This window comes from Eschscholzia californica, unplaced genomic scaffold, assembly GCF_041429995.1.
Source record: "Eschscholzia californica isolate CP2 unplaced genomic scaffold, dmEscCali1.0.p SCAF_4, whole genome shotgun sequence".
In the NCBI taxonomy this organism is placed as follows: Eukaryota; Viridiplantae; Streptophyta; class Magnoliopsida; order Ranunculales; family Papaveraceae; genus Eschscholzia; species Eschscholzia californica.
In genome coordinates, this window is record NW_028238461.1 from 36,203,649 (window position 1) to 36,220,305 (window position 16,657).

General features: G+C 38.2%; 1 protein-coding gene across 1 annotated transcript; it reads right to left on the reverse strand.

Moving 5' to 3' along the window:
• Positions 1 to 369: 369 nt before the first annotated feature.
• Positions 370 to 930, reverse strand: LOC147544374 (uncharacterized). Its single transcript, XM_086635688.1, has 2 exons — positions 840 to 930; positions 370 to 704 (listed from the first exon to the last, which is right to left on the reverse strand). Exons 1-2 carry the CDS (start codon positions 928 to 930, stop codon positions 370 to 372), a joined length of 426 nt encoding a protein of 141 aa, XP_086491814.1.
• Positions 931 to 16,657: the final 15,727 nt, after the last annotated feature.

A 16,657-nucleotide genomic window follows, 5' to 3' on the forward strand; every position in this document is an offset into this window, starting at 1 on the left:
AATAAAATAAGATTACATAAAAACTAATTGAAATTGCAAGACTTAAACTACAAATCAAAACTAATACAGTTCTACACTAAAACTACAAATTGAAACTAATACGATATTTTACTCAAACTAACACCCCACTGACTACACTATTTCGTTTTCCAAACATCATTTCTTCTTGTTCTCTACGAAAGTATTCTTGTCGTAGCGAATTTGTAATAGAATTAAAGTCCATATTCATACCGTTATACTGCATCTCTTTCCTTTCTTTATCGATTTTCTTTTGTTCATTAATAATTTTCGCCAACTCAACTTAATGGTTAATTTCAGTATATTTATATTTCTGAACGTTCCTTTCAAGTCTTGCTATTTCGGTCCTTCTCATAATCTCAAGGGCTTCATCGCCCCGATTGTGAAATCGAGCAGTGCCACTAGTTTTTCCCTTATCTTCTCTTTCTTTCTTCCAGTTGGCCGACTAGAGGAATCTGGTGTAGTTTGATTATCATCTGCACTAAGATTAACAGAGAATGCTAACCCAGGAGAACCAGATGAAAGAGTCCCTATTTGAGTCTCATTAAACGAATTCATTAAATTTGTTCTTTTTGGACCAACCATGACAAGTTTTTCACAATATTTTAGTATAAGCCATACATGATCAAACGAGAATCCTTTTTCTCGTCTCCTTCTTGAAGGTACAAGGTTCTCGCACTTTGGAGCTACAAGGTTGAAAAAAAGTCACATTAAATGTATTAAGTATATTTTTTTTTGTTTTGTTTGTAATATATGTAATATATACTTACATTGCCTATGGCATTGGTACCACTCTGATTTCGATTTTCAATTTGCCAGACACACTCGAAATTTCGAAACAACAGTAGTGATCATTCGATAGCGAGTCTCTAGAGACCTATCTGATCTACATACTCCACCAGATTTTTCCATCTCTTCGTTATAGCTTTTAGCAATACGAACCCATAATAGATATATAGTTTGATTGGAACCCACTATTGAATCTTGAGATGCCCTAAGAAATGTCGTACATGGACTATATCATCAGTAGTTGAGAAAGCTTGTTTGCGAGTTACATTGTTGTTTTTTGTCATATCTTTTTGAGTATTGAGATGCAAAGATAGAAATGTTGAAGAGTATGACGTTGAATATTTTTAATACATTATATAAAGTTATGAAGGCGTGTATTTATAGACCTTATGAGAACTGTAATTTTATGTGTTGAATTGAGATAAAGTGTATAAGTGGGTAAGGAATCCGTCAGACTGTAAGACATTGGAGATTTGGGAGACATTTTTCTTGAAGACTGTAATTTTATGTGTTGAATTAAGATAAACTGCGTAAGTGGGTAAGGAATCTGTCATACTGTAAAGCATCAGAAGACATTGTTCTTGAAGACTGTAATTTTATGTCTTTGAAATTCATCATAACTGGTAGAGTAAACCAATACTTCTTCAATACCTTAATTGAAGTAAAACAATATATTCTTACCCAGGTTCATCAAGTTACCATAGTTCGAATTCCGAACTTGAAGAATTGGGAAACCAACAAAATAGGCCGCATTTATGCTCATCAATGATGACGGGATAATACATCATTTATCAGATGAAGATGATGAACCACATTATAAGGGTTCAGTTCCTGGACATATAACGATTAATCGTGAAAGAGAAAATGGGCACAAGCAAATATGGAACGACTATTTCTCAGATTCTCGATCATTCAATGATGTTCAGTTCTGTAGACGTTTTAGAATGGAGAAAAATATCTTCCTACGGGTTTCCAGTGCAGTCGAAGCGCATGACAAGGAATTTGTTCAATTAAGTGATGCAACAAAGAAACTTGGATTATCTCCTTATTAAAAAATGACAACTGTTATGCGGATGTTAGCATAAGGAATAGCAACAGACACAACAAATGATTATGTAAGAATTGGTGAATCAACGGCGACAAAATATCAAAAAAGATTTTGTCGTGCAATAATTTAAACTTTTGGTACTGAATACCTAGAACTTTTAATGCTAATGATATTGCAAGGCTCTTGCAAAAAGGAGAAGAAAGAGGTTTTCCTCGCATATTGGGTAGTCTTGTTGCATGCACTGGGTTGGAATTTTTTTCCTGTGGCTTGGGCAGAACAATACAATGGACGTAGTGGACATCCAACTATAATTTTAGAGGCAGTTGCCTCTTCGATCGTTGGATATGGCGTGCATACTTTGGAATAACGGGTTCTAACAATAACATTAACGTACTACAGTCTTCTAATTTAATTGCAGATTTAGCTGAAGGTAAAACTCCTCCAGCAAAATATAACATCATGAGAGAAGAATATAATACATGATATTATCTTGTTGATGGTATATATCCGAAATGGGTGACTCTTCTTTAAACTATCTCTCAGCCCCAGGGGTTTGAAGAAACAACATTTTGCAATGATGCAAGAAGCATGTTGGAAAGATGTTGAACATGCATTTGGAGTTCTTCAATCTCGATTCGGCATTATTAAGGATCTAGCGCGGTTTTTAGGATTAAAATGCCATCCTTGATATAATGTTTGCTTGAATTTTAATGAATAACATGATTGTAGAGGATGAATATGGCGATCATACAATACTCAACATTTTCTCTGAGATTCCAACTGTAGAAATTGTTGAAAATCAAGCCGAACGTTTTCAAACGATTCTTAGCTAGGCAGAAGAAAACTAAAGATAAAAAAGCTCATTATGAACTACGAGACGCTCTGATTGATCATCTATGGGGAATAGGAAATTATTGATTCTTCAATAAGTTGTTCACTGGGACTAATAGTATTGCAAATGTCTCCGGAAACCCTGAGTACACAAAATCGATAACGGTGGAGATGATAATCATAATACTTCGATTATGTGTTAATAAGGGTATTAATACAAATATTTAAGGTAGTTTTTTTTTCGAATATTTTAGTGAAATGTTTAATTTTCAGTTTTATAATTTAATTAAGTAACTAAATTTTTTATAAAATCAAACACACAAAACAAAAACACTAAAAGAGTTCAAATAAAGAAAACAAAACAAGAAAAGGACTAAAACATAATAAAAAATAAGGTGAGGATTTAAACAAAATCAAATTAAGCCATGGCCCACCATCCCACCGAAAATGGAATAGTGACTGTTCACGACACGGGAGATCTTTGGTGATCTCCCGTGGCGTTGGGATGGGTTGGGTTGGCACTGGAAATCACCAAAATTTGGTGTTTGCTAGTGCCATTGGGGATGCTCTAATCATCGATTGCAGTAAGGAAATTGGGGTTTAAATTATGGAAAAGTTGAGAATTTAGGGTTTCTCTAATTCAAATTTCTGTGGGGGATTCAGATTTAATCCACTTTTTTCTTTTGCCTTGTTCTATTTACATTAAAAGATCTTCGAAAGGGAGACGGGAGGAGAAACGAAGGAAGATAATAATCATGAAAGAGAAAGCCGTGAGATAGAGCTAGGAAAAGAGATCGGGTGGTAAAACGACTTTCGCATGTAATAAGTGGTATAATATATTAGCTTCTTTTCCACCTGATTTTACTCTGGGAAATCGATTTTACCACATTTTTAGTCCGACAAAACGGTGGAAAATCGATTTTCCCGTGAAACTGACTTTCCTAACCCAGATTTTTTATGTGTCAAACAAACCATTAGAAGGTTCTGTTTTTCTTAGTAATATTCTTGTTCAGCAACGCGAGGGGTATTCATTGTGAAAAGAGAAGTTTTATACGCGTTTCCCAAAAGTCTTGCAAGCACATCCTTTCCTCACAAATTTCCTCTAAGGGAGGCGCCTTTAACACTTTTAGAAATCGCCTTCAAGAGAAAAGTGCTGATCTTCTAATCACGAATATAATGTATAAGTTATCTCTATTCATTATCAATTGGTTTTGATTTGGATTATCACAAACTTAATGTGAGCTAGAGCGACTTAGAAATCTCGAAAACTCACATAGATTAAAGATCTATTAAAAAATAATTATTTATAAATTTGAATGAACTGAATAAGTACTGGACCTCCTTTTTATAACGTTAGGGTTTCTAAACAAAATTAATCTTAGAGCAATAGCTTCGCAATGTATAAAGGAAACTCATTGGGAAAAGAGTGTACAAGTAGTCGGCTACACGTGCTCTGCCCCATAAGAGAATTAGAGACAGACAAGCAAAACAACTCCTCTTATACCCTTAAAGGTATGACTCCTTGGAAAAGGCATTTTTAATGAGAATTTGTCCAATAACTAATCATGAAAGGTAGTGGAGTATTAAGTCGTTTACTCTTTAGCATCTTTGCTATCTGCTAAGCAGGGGCTTGTGTTGAGCAAAATATTAGTCCGTCTTGACTTGTCAAGCTGTTAACTGATTGATTAACGCGACACGTGCCGGAACCCTGAATATGAGCGAGATTTCGATTGAACCAATAGAAGGGTATACCTGAACAAGATCTGCCAGTAAACATTGGAGCGGAACGGGGGAGGGGGCTACACAAATCTCCTAGCACCTTGTGAAGGATATATGTCCTTAAGGTCTGAAGGGATGTCCTTCTGAAGAAATGTCCTTTGAAAAGGATGGAAATGCGTACGATTTGACTCAGAGGATAGTGATGACCTTATATGGACGATCAATCAATCCGGTTTAATTAGGAGTCGTAATGCTTAGATAGAAGCCGCTTACGACTGTGGATCACTTCGGTTATCCGTGGCCAACATAGAGTGGATCCTACAACTGGTTACACATAAGAATGGTAACTTGAACAACGAGAATAGACTGATGAGAACTAGCATATAGATGGATATGATCCAGTCTGATAATGCTTAAAAGATAGAAAAGAATCGGGCTCGAAAGGGAAGCCCGGAAAGGTGTAAAACCCATTTCGGGCCAACTAAGGAAACCCCTTTAAAGGGATATCCCTAGCTGGCCATAATAGGGTAACCGGCCGGACAAGACTAAGCCCATAAAGGGTTAGTCTGGCCGGCCAAAGCTGAGGGAAACCCTAATAGGACTTTGGTCCTAATAGGGATTCCTAGTTAGATTGGACTCTAACAAAAGCTTATCTTTTCTGAGGGACATTTAGGAATCCTTATTTGAGTGAGACTCTACTAAGGTACTGCCTATATAAGGACCAACTTAGAGTTCAGAAAAGGTGTGGAATTCTCTCAGAAGAAAATCATCTCTCTCAAACATCTCAGAGAGAGAAGAAGATTTTAGAGGAAAAGTTCTCATTCTATCTATCAAGTGTAGAAGAAGGAGTTCTTCATCTCAACCTTCAAGAAGATCCTAGCTGACTGAAATGAGGGAGTTCAAGTTATACATTCGGTGTCTCAGGTAGAGGAGCTACACTTGAAGCTCTATATCTTCCGAATACTGGTCGAGATTTAGTTTGTGGGAAAGTGAGTAAGGCATTCTTATTTCCTTCTAGTTCAAAGTTAGTTCATCTATATGATCCTGAATAACTTAGTGTTAAACATTAGATGTTCGAGATTCCGCTACCAACACTAGTTACATAATTAGGGTAGTCTTAGATACATGTAATTCCAAACAGTGGCATCACGAGCCGTTTACATGAAACTATCTTTGGCTAGAACTAATTAGATTCAAACTTGAAATTAATAGATAAATTTGTTTGAATAAAGATTCGGACATATGTTTGATTAGTTTGAATGTGATTTAGACAAAATCAAATAAGTTTTTGAAAGTATTTCCATGCATATAAACCTTAGCTTTTGATAGTTTGAAAATAGTTTTCAGAAAACAAGTTTTAGGGTTTATGATAAGTTGAAGAAAGTTTCAAAAACCGTGTTTTTGATGATGAAGATAATAAAAACAACAGCTTGGAAGCCAAAACAAGGACGAACGAAGGGGCGGTTAGGGTTTCTAAATCAAAATTAAGAAAGATCCCTGATCGGGCCGGCCAAGACGCGTCTGGAAGTTGGGGACACCCCAGACGAGGAAATGACAGTCCATAAAGGATCGGAACTCGTAGTCCTACTCAGACATCCCAAACGCGTCTAAGACGCGTCTGGGAATCCCAATTGCATTCGGACATGGGAATGTCCGTGACTTTCTTTCTCGGACATCCCTTGGTTTAGACCGAGACCAAGGACGACGTCCAAACGCATCTAAGATGCCTCTAAAGCGATCGGGTGCATCCCAGATGCATCTGGAAAATTCCAGATGCACCTTGGATGCGACTAGAACATCTAGATGATCTAGGACGCGTTTGGAGCAACCAGACGCGTCTAGGACGCATCCGTTGCGTCCATAGGCGTCCAGGACTTGTTTGTCTGAGATGAGTTATGCCATCCGATGCTCGAGACGCGTCTCTCATGCATTTAGGCATCTCGGACTTGGGGTTCGAGATGGTCTAGGCATCTGTACCTAAGTCCCGACCTTTGACTATTCTTAGCAGAGACTAGTCAAAGGACTTTGACCAAAGTTTGACTTGGGTCTTTTCGAGTTTGACTTGGGCCCTTTTGGGCCTTGACTCGAGTGAGAGATTTTCAATATTTTTCTCCTAGTTTCAAGCATATTTTTCCGACATAGACTCGGACCATCCAAGGGCCCAAAGCGGGGTTTTTCCTAAATTAATTTTAGAAATCATTAAGGAAGAAACGTAACGTGCCATTAGTCCAAATTTACGAAAATTAGACTTAGAAGCCCGTTAGACATAAAGATGCCACTATTTCCCACGAATAACTATATGGAACATAACGAACCTAGAAACGAATCTAGGATACATACTTTATCTTATGAATGCCATATTTTTGTATGTATATATGTAAATGCGTAGAATATTATTGTCTTTAGATAAGTTATCGATTTTTGTTTCTAAGCACAAATGAGTATGTGCTCGAATAATACTTAGAGTACAGGGTCTGTGGAAACCATTGATAAGATCATGATTCGAGTGGGAGTAACCAATGGTGGCTCAAGGATGATAATACAAACGAATCATTAGGCGAACAAGAAATAACCTAAAAGATTAGATCTTTTAAGGAGCTATACTAGGCTTTATTTAAAACCTTACGAGAATCCACATAAAACACTTACGTATACGTCACGAATGGTTATGTTAGAGTTCACAGTTACGCATACTTGATAAAATACGTAATAATCCCTAAAAGAATTTTAAGTATAAGCCTACCCAGAATAAGATACATGTTGATCCCTTGTTTATCGATGGTGACTCTGCCTCCGCAAGGTGCCATCTTTTACCTCAGGACAATACGTGTAGATCTATGAAGAGGTCTACACGTCTAAACTGGTTATTTTCAACAAGTCAACAAAAGGGTTTTGGACTTCAAGGCAAAGGAATAGTTTGACACTCTAGTGTGAAACTAATCAACCAAGATTTATAGAAGTATGATCAGTAAAGATGTTACTCACCAAGGACAACGGAGTTAAGGGCAGTGCCCTAGTACGGTTAACTTCGAAGAATTTGGATCTTGGCATCCTAATATTCAAATAGGGAAAAGATTCTTGAATAATATGACAGAATTAGGATTTGCTAGGATAACAAGTTTAAGTCATTTTGCATTCATTAGATCTAGTTTAATTATGAAAAACAAAGAAACCCTCAACATCCGTTGGCTCCTAGGATAATGATGACCTTATATGTCCTTCCGAAGGATATATGTCCTTAAGGTCTGAAGGTATGTCCTTCCGAAGGAGTGTCCTTCGACCAAGATGGCAATGCGTACGATTTGGCTCATAAGATAATGATGACCTTATTTGGAAGATCAATCAATCCAGTTTTATTAGGACTTTGGTCCTAATAGGGATTCCCAATTAGATGGGACTCTAACAAAAGCTTATCTTTTCGGAGGGACTTTCAGGAATCCTTATTTGAGTGAGACTCTACTAAAGTATTGCCTATATAAGGACCAACTTAGAGTTCAGAAAAGGTGTGGAATTTTCTCAGAAGAAAATCATCTCTCTCATACATCTCAGAGAGAGAAGAAGATTTTAGAGGAAAAGTTCTCATTCTATCTATCAAGTCTAGAAGAAGGAATTCTTCATCTCAACCTTCAAGAAGGTCCTAGCTGACTGAAACGAGGGAGTTCAAGTTATACATTCGGTGTCTCAAGTAGAGGAGCGACACTTGAAGCTCTATATCTTCCGAATACTGGTCGAGATTTAGTTTGTGGGAAAGCGAATTAGGCATTCTTATTTCTTTCTAGTTCATAGTTAGTTCATGTATATGATCCTGGATAACTTAGTGTTAAACATTAGATGTTCGAGATTCCGCTACCAACACTAGTTACATGATTAGGGTAGTCTTAGATACAAGTAATTCCAAATAGTGGCATCACGAGCCGTTTGCATGAAACTATCTTTGGCTAGAACGAATTAGATTCAAACTTGAAATTAATAGATATATTTGTTTGAATAAAGATTCGAACATATGTTCGATTAGTATGAATGTGATTTAGACGTAATCAAATAAGTTTTTGAGGGTATTTCCATGCATATAAACCTTAGATTTTGATAGTTTAAAAATAGTTTTCAAAAAACAAGTTTTAGGGTTTATGATGAGTTGAAGAAAGTTTCAAAAACCATGTTTTTGATGATGAAGATCATAAAAAACAGCAGCTTGGAAGCCAAAACAAGGAAGAACGAAGGGGCGGTTAGGGTTCTAAATCGAAATTTAGAAAGACCCTGATCGGGCCGGCCAAGACGCGTCTGGAAGTTGGGGACACCCCAGATGGGGAAACGACAGTCCATAAAGGATCGGAACTCGTAGTCCTACACAGACATCCCAAACGCGTCTAAGACGCGTCTGGGAATCCCAATTGCATGCGGACATGGGAATGTCTGTGACTTTCTGTCTCGGACATCCCTTGGTCTAGACCGAGACCAAGGACGGCGTCCAAACGCATCTAGGATGCGTCGAAAGCGATCGGATGCATCCCAGATTCATCTGGAAGCTTCCAGACGCACCTAGGATGTGACTAGAACACCTAGATGATCTAGGACGCGTCTGGAGCAACAAGACGCGTCTAGGACGCATCCGTTGCGCCCATAGGCGTCCAGGACTTGTTTGTCTGAGATGAGTTATGCCATCCGATGCTCGAGACGTGTCTCTCATTCATTTAAGCATCTCGGACTTGGGGTTCGAGATGGTCTAGGCATCTGTACCTAAGTCCCGACCTTTGACTATTCTTAGCAGAGACTAGTCAAAGGACTTTGACCAAAGTTTGACTTGGGTCTTTTCGAGTTTGACTTGGGCCCTTTTGGGCCTTGACTCGAGTGAGAGATTTTCAATATTTTTCTCCTAGTTTCAAGCATATTTTTCCGACATTGACTCGGACCATCCAAGGGCCCAAAGCGGGGTTTTTCCTAAATTAATTTTAGAAATCATTAAGGAAGAAACGTAACGTGCCATTAGTCCAAATTTACGAAAATTAGACTTAGAAGCCCGTTAGACATAAAGATGCCACTATTTCCCACGAATAACTATATGGAACATAACGAACCTAGAAACGAATCTAGGATACATACTTTATCTTATGAATGTCATATTTTTGTATGTATATATGTAAATGCGTATAATATTATTGTCTTTAGATAAGTTATCGATTCTTGTTTCTAAGCACAAATGAGTATGTGCTCGAATAATACTTAGAGTACAGGGTCTGTGGAAACCATTGATAAGATCGTGATTCGAGTGGGAGTAATCAATGGTAGTTCAAGGGTGATAATACAAACGAATCATTAGGCGAACAAGAAGTAACCTAAAAGATTAGATCTTTTAAGGAGCTATACTAGGCTTTATTTAAAACCTTACGAGAATCCACATAAAACACTTACGTATACGTCACGAATGGTTATGTTAGAGTTCACAGTTACGCATACTTGATAAAATACGTAATAATCCCTAAAAGAATTTTAAGTATAAGCCTACCCAGAATAAGATACATGCTGATCCCTTGTTCATCGATGGTGGCTCTGCCTCCGCAAGGTGCCATCTTTTACCTCAGGACAATACGTGTAGATCTATGAAGAGGTCTACACGTCTAAACTGGTTATTTTCAACGAGTCAACAAAAGGGTTTTGGACTTTAAGGCAAAGGAATAGTTTGACACTCTAGTGTGAAACTAATCAACCAAGATTCATAGAAATATGATCAGTAAAGATGTTACTCACCAAGGACAACGGAGTTAAGGGCAGTGCCCTAGTACGGTTAACTTCGAAGAATTTGGATCTTGGCATCCTAATATTCAAATAGGGAAAAGATTCTTAAATAATATGGCAGAATTAGGATTTTGCTAGGATAACAAGTTTAAGTCACTTTGCATCCTTTAGATGTAGTCTAATTATGAAAAACAAAGAAACCCTCAACATCCGTTGGCTCCTAGGATAATGATGACCTTATGTGTCCTTCCGAAGGATATATGTCCTTAAGGTCTGAAGGTATGTCCTTCCGAAGGAGTGTCCTTCGACCAAGATGGCAATGCGTACGATTTGGCTCATAAGATAATGATGACCTTATTTGGAAGATCAATCAATCCGGTTTTATTAGGACTTTGGTCCTAATAGGGATTCCCAATTAGATGGGACTCTAACAAAAGCTTATCTTTTCGGAGGGACTTTCAGGAATCCTTATTTGAGTGAGACTCTATTAAGGTATTGCCTATATAAGGACCAACTTAGAGTTCAGAAAAGGTGTGGAATTTTCTCAGAAGAAAATCATCTCTCTCATACATCTCAGAGAGAGAAGAAGATTTTAGAGGAAAAGTTCTCATTCTATCTATCAAGTCTAGAAGAAGGAGTTCTTCATCTCAACCTTCAAGACGGTCCTAGCTGACTGAAACGAGGGAGTTCAAGTTATACATTCGGTGTCTCAAGTAGAGGAGCGACACTTGAAGCTCTATATCTTCCGAATACTGGTCGAGATTTAGTTTGTGGGAAAGCGAATAAGGCATTCTTATTTCTTTCTAGTTCATAGTTAGTTCATGTATATGATCCTGGATAACTTAGTGTTAAACATTAGATGTTCGAGATTCCGCTACCAACACTAGTTATATGATTAGGGTAGTCTTAGATACAAGTAATTCCAAATAGTGGCATCACGAGCCGTTTGCATGAAACTATCTTTGGCTAGAACGAATTAGATTCAAACTTGAAATTAATAGATAAATTTGTTTGAATAAAGATTCGAACATATGTTCGATTTGTTTGAATGTGATTTAGACGTAATCAAATAAGTTTTTGAGGGTATTTCCATGCATATAAACCTTAGATTTTGATAGTTTGAAAATAGTTTTCAAGAAACAAGTTTTAGGGTTTATGATGAGTTGAAGAAAGTTTCAAAAACCATGTTTTTGATGATGAAGATCATAAAAAACAGCAGCTTGGAAGCCAAAACAAGGAAAAACGAAGGGGCGGTTAGGGTTCTAAATCGAAATTTAGAAAGACCCTGATCGGGCCGGCCAAGACGCGTCTGGAAGTTGGGGACACCCCGGACGAGGAAACGACAGTCCATAAAGGATCGGAACTCGTAGTCCTACTCAGACATCCCAAACGCGTCTAAGACGCGTCTGGGAATCCCAATTGCATGCAGACATGGGAATGTCCGTGACTTTCTTTCTCGGACATCCCTTGGTCTAGACCGAGACCAAGGGCGGCGTCCAAACGCATCTAGGATGCGTCTAAAGCGATCGGATGCATCCGAGATTCATCTGGAAGCTTCCAGACGCACCTAGGATGTGACTAGAACACCTAGATGATCTAGGACGCGTTTGGAGCAACAAGACGCGTCAAGGACGCATCCGTTGCGTCCATAGGCGTCCCGAACTTGTTTGTCTGAGACGAGTTATGTCATCTGATGCTCGAGACGCGTCTCTCATGCATTTAGGAATCTCGGACTTGGGGTCCGACATGGTCTAGGCATTTGTCCCTAAGTTCGGACCTTTGACTATTCTTAGCAGAGACTAGTCAAAGGACTTTGACCAAAGTTTGACTTGGGTCTTTTCGAGTTCGACTTGGGCCCTTTTGGGCCTTGACTCGAGTGAGAGATTTTGAATTTTTTCTCCCAGTTTCAAGAATATATTTCCGACATTGACTTCGAACAATCCGAGGGCCCAAAGAGGGGTTTTTCATAAATTAATTTTAGAAATCATTAAGGAAGAAACGTAAAGTGCCATTAGTCCAAATTTACGGAAATTAGACTTAGAAACCCGTTAGACATAGAGATGGCACTATTTCCCACGAATAGCTATATGGAACATAACGAACCTAGAAACGAATCTAGGATACATACTTTATCTTATGAATGTCATATTTTTGTATGTATATATGTGAATGCGTAGAATATTATTGCCTTTAGATAAGTTATCTATTCCTGTTTCTAAGCACAAATGAGTATGTACTCGAATAATACTTAGAGTCCAGGGTCTGTGGAAACCATTGATGAGACCATGATTCGAGTGGGAGTACTCAATGGTGGTTGAACGATGATAATACAAACGAATCATTAGGCAAACAAGAAGTAACCTAAAAGATTAGATCTTTTAAGGAGCTATACTAGGCTTTATTTAAAACCTTACGAGAATCCACATAAAACACTTACTTATACGTCACGAATGGTTATGTTAGAGTTCACAGTAACGCATACTTGATAAAATACGTAATAAGCCCTAAAAGAATTTTAAGTATAAGCCTACCCAGAATAAGATACATGTTGATCCCTTGTTCATCGATGGTGGCTCTGCCTCCGCAAGGTGCCATCTTTTACCTCGGGACAATACGTGTAGATCTATGAAGAGGTCTACCTGTCTAAACTGGTTATTTTCAACGAGTCAACAAAAAGGTTTTGGACTTCAAGGCAAAGGAATAGTTTGACACTCTAGTGTGAAACTAATCAACCAAGATTCATAGAAGTATGATCAGTAAAGATGTTACTCACCAAGGACAACGGAGTTAAGGGCAGTGCCCTAGTACGGTTAACTTCAAAGAATTTGGATCTTGGAATCGTAATATTCAAATAGGGAAAAGATTCTTGAATAATATGGCAGAATTAGGATTTTGCTAGGATAACAAGTTTAAGTAACTTTGCATTCTTTACATGTAGTTTAATTATGAAAAACAAAGAAACCCTCAACATCCGTTGGTTCCTAGGATAATGATGACCTTATGTGTCCTTCCGAAGGATATATGTCCTTAAGGTCTGAAGGTATGTCCTTCCGAAGGAGTGTCCTTCGACCAAGATGGCAATGCGTACGATTTGGCTCATAAGATAATGATGACCTTATTTGGAAGATCAATCAATCCGGTTTTATTAGGACTTTGGTCCTAATAGGGATTCCCAATTAGATGGGACTCTAACAAAAGCTTATCTTTTCGGAGGGACTTTCAGGAATGCTTATTTGAGTGAGAGTCTACTAAGGTATTGCCTATATAAGGACCAACTTAGAGTTCAGAAAAGGTGTGGAATTTTCTCAGAAGAAAATCATCTCTCTCATACATCTCAGAGAGAGAAGAAGATTTTAGAGGAAAAGTTATCATTCTATCTATCAAGTCTAAAAGGAGTTCTTCATCTCAACCTTCAAGAAGGTCCTAGCTGACTGAAACGAGGGGGTTCAAGTTATACATTCGGTGTCTCAATTAGAGGAGCTATAATTGAAGCTCTATATCTTCCGAATACTGGTCGAGATTTAGTTTGTGGGAAAGCGAATAAGGCATTCTTATTTCTTTCTAGTTCATAGTTAGTTCATGTATATGATCCTGGATAACTTAGTGTTAAACATTAGATGTTCGAGATTCCGCTACCAACACTAGTTATATGATTAGGGTAGTCTTAGATACATGTAATTCCAAATAGTGGCATCACGAGCCGTTTGCATGAAACTATCTTTGGCTAGAACGAATTAGATTCAAACTTGAAATGAATAGATAAATTTGTTTGAATAAAGATTCGAACATATGTTTGATTAGTTTGAATGTGATTTAGACGTAATCAAATAAGTTTTTGAGGGTATTTCCGTGCATATAAACCTTAGATTTTGATAGTTTGAAAATAGTTTTCAAAAAACAAGTTTTAGGGCTTTTGATGAGTTAAAGAAAGTTTCAAAAACCATGTTTTTGATGATGAAGATCATAAAAAACAGCAGCTTGGAAGCCAAAACAAGGAAGAACGAAGGGGCGGTTAGGGTTTCTAAATCGAAATTTAGAAAGACCCTGATTGGGCCGACCAAGACGCGTCTGGAAGTTGGGGACACCCCGGACGAGGAAACGACAGCCCATAAAGGATCGGAACTCGTAGTCCTACTCAGACATCCCAAACGCGTCTAAGACGCGTCTGGGAATCCCAATTGTATTCGGACATGGGAATGTCCGTGACTTTCTGTCTCGGGCATCCCTTGGTCTAGACCGAGACCAAGGACGGCGTCCAAACGCATCTAGGATGCGTCTAAAGCGATCGGATGCATCCCAGATGCATCTGGAAGCTTCCAGACGCACCTTAGATGCGACTAGAACATCTAGATGATCTAGCAACCAGACGCGTCTAGGACGCATCCGTTGCGTCCATAGGCGTCCCAGACTTGTTTGTCTGATACGAGTTATGCCATCCGATGCTCGAGACGCGTCTCTCATGCATTTAGGCATCTCGGACTTGGGGTCCGAGATGGTCTAGGCATCTGTCCCTGAGTCTGGACCTTTGACTATTCTTAGCAGAGACTAGTCAAACGACTTTGACCAAAGTTTGACTTGGGCCCTTTTGGACCTTGACTCGAGTGGGAGATTTTGAATATTTTTCTCCCAGTTTCAAGAATATATTTCCGACATTGACTCGGTCAATCCGATGGCCCAAAGTGGGGTTTTTCATAAATTAATTTTAGAAATCATTAAGGAAGAAACGTAACGTGCCATTAGTCCAAATTTACGGAAATTAGACTTAAAAGGTCGTTAGACATAGAGATGCCACTATTTCCCACGAATAGCTATATGGAACATAACGAACCTAGAAACGAATCTAGGATACATACTTTATCTTATGAATGTCATATTTTTGTATGTATATATGTGAATACGTAGAATATTATTGCCTTTAGATAAGTTATCGATTCTTGTTTCTAAGCACAAATGAGTATGTGCTCGAATAATACTTAGAGTACAGGGTTTGTGGAAACCATTGATGAGATCATGATTCGAGTGGGAGTAATCAATGGTGGTTCAAGGATGATAATACAAGCGAATCATTAGGCGAACAAGAAGTAACCTAAAAGATTAGATCTTTTAAGGGGCTATACTAGGCTTTATTTAAAACCTTACGAGAATCCACATAAAACACTTACGTATACGTCACGAATGGTTATGTTAGATTTCACAGTAACGCATACTTGATAAAATACGTAATAATCCCTAAAAGAATTTTGAGTATAAGCCTACCCAGAATAAGATACATGTTGATCCCTTGTTCATCGATGGTGGTTCTGCCTCCGCAATGTGCCATCTTTTACCTCGGGACAATACGTGTAGATCTATGAAGAGGTCTACACGTCTAAACTGGTTAATCTCAACGAGTCAACAAAAGGGTTTTGGACTTCAAGGCATAGGAGTATCTTGACACTCAAGTGTGAAACTAATCAACCAAGATTCATAGAAGTATGATCAGTAAAGATGTTACTCACCAAGGACAACGGAGTTAAGGGTAGTGCCCTAGTACGGTTAACTTCGAAGTATTTGGATCTTGGAATCGTAATATTCAAATAGGGAAAAGATTCTTGAATAATATGGCAGAATTAGGATTTTGCTAGGATAACAAGTTTAAGTCACTTTGCATTCTTTACATGTAGTTTAATTATGAAAAACAAAGAAACCCTCAACATCCGTTGGCTCCTAGGATAATGATGACCTTATGTGTCCTTCCGAAGGATATATGTCCTTAAGGTCTGAAGGTATGTCCTTCCGAAGGAGTGTCATTCGACCAAGATGACAATGCGTACGATTTGGCTCATAGGATAATGATGACCTTATTTGGAAGATCAATCAATCCGGTTTTATTAGGACTTTGGTCCTAATAGGGATTCCCAATTAGATGGGACTCTAACAAAAGCTTATCTTTTCGGAGGGACTTTCAGAAATCCTAATTTGAGTGAGACTCTACTAAGGTATTACCTATATAAGGACCAACTTAGAGTTCAGAAAAGGTGTGGAATTTTCTCAGAAGAAAATCATCTCTCTCATACATCTCAGAGAGAGAAAAAGATTTTAGAGGAAAAGTTCCCTGTCTATCTATCAAGTCTAGAAGAAGGAGTTCTTCATCTCAACCTTCAAGAAGGTCCTAGCTGACTAAAAGGAGGGAGTTCAAGTTACACATCCGGTGTCTCAAGTAGAGGAGCTACACTTGAAGCTCTTTACCTTCCGAATACTGGTCGGGATCTAGTTCATGAGAAAGTGAGTAAGGTATTCTTCTTTCCTTCTAGTTCATAGTTAGTTCATGTATATGATCCTGGATAACTTAGTGTTAAACATTAGATGTTTCAAATTCCGCCACCGACACTAGTTAGATGATTAGGGTAGTCTTACAGACATGTAATTCCCAACACCTTGAACTCTATCACGATTAAAAGGGCAACTCAAGGGAAGACGTGAGTCAACTCTGCTACCTGAGCTTGGACCGGGAGGTCTGCAAAAGTAAGCTTGTCAGCT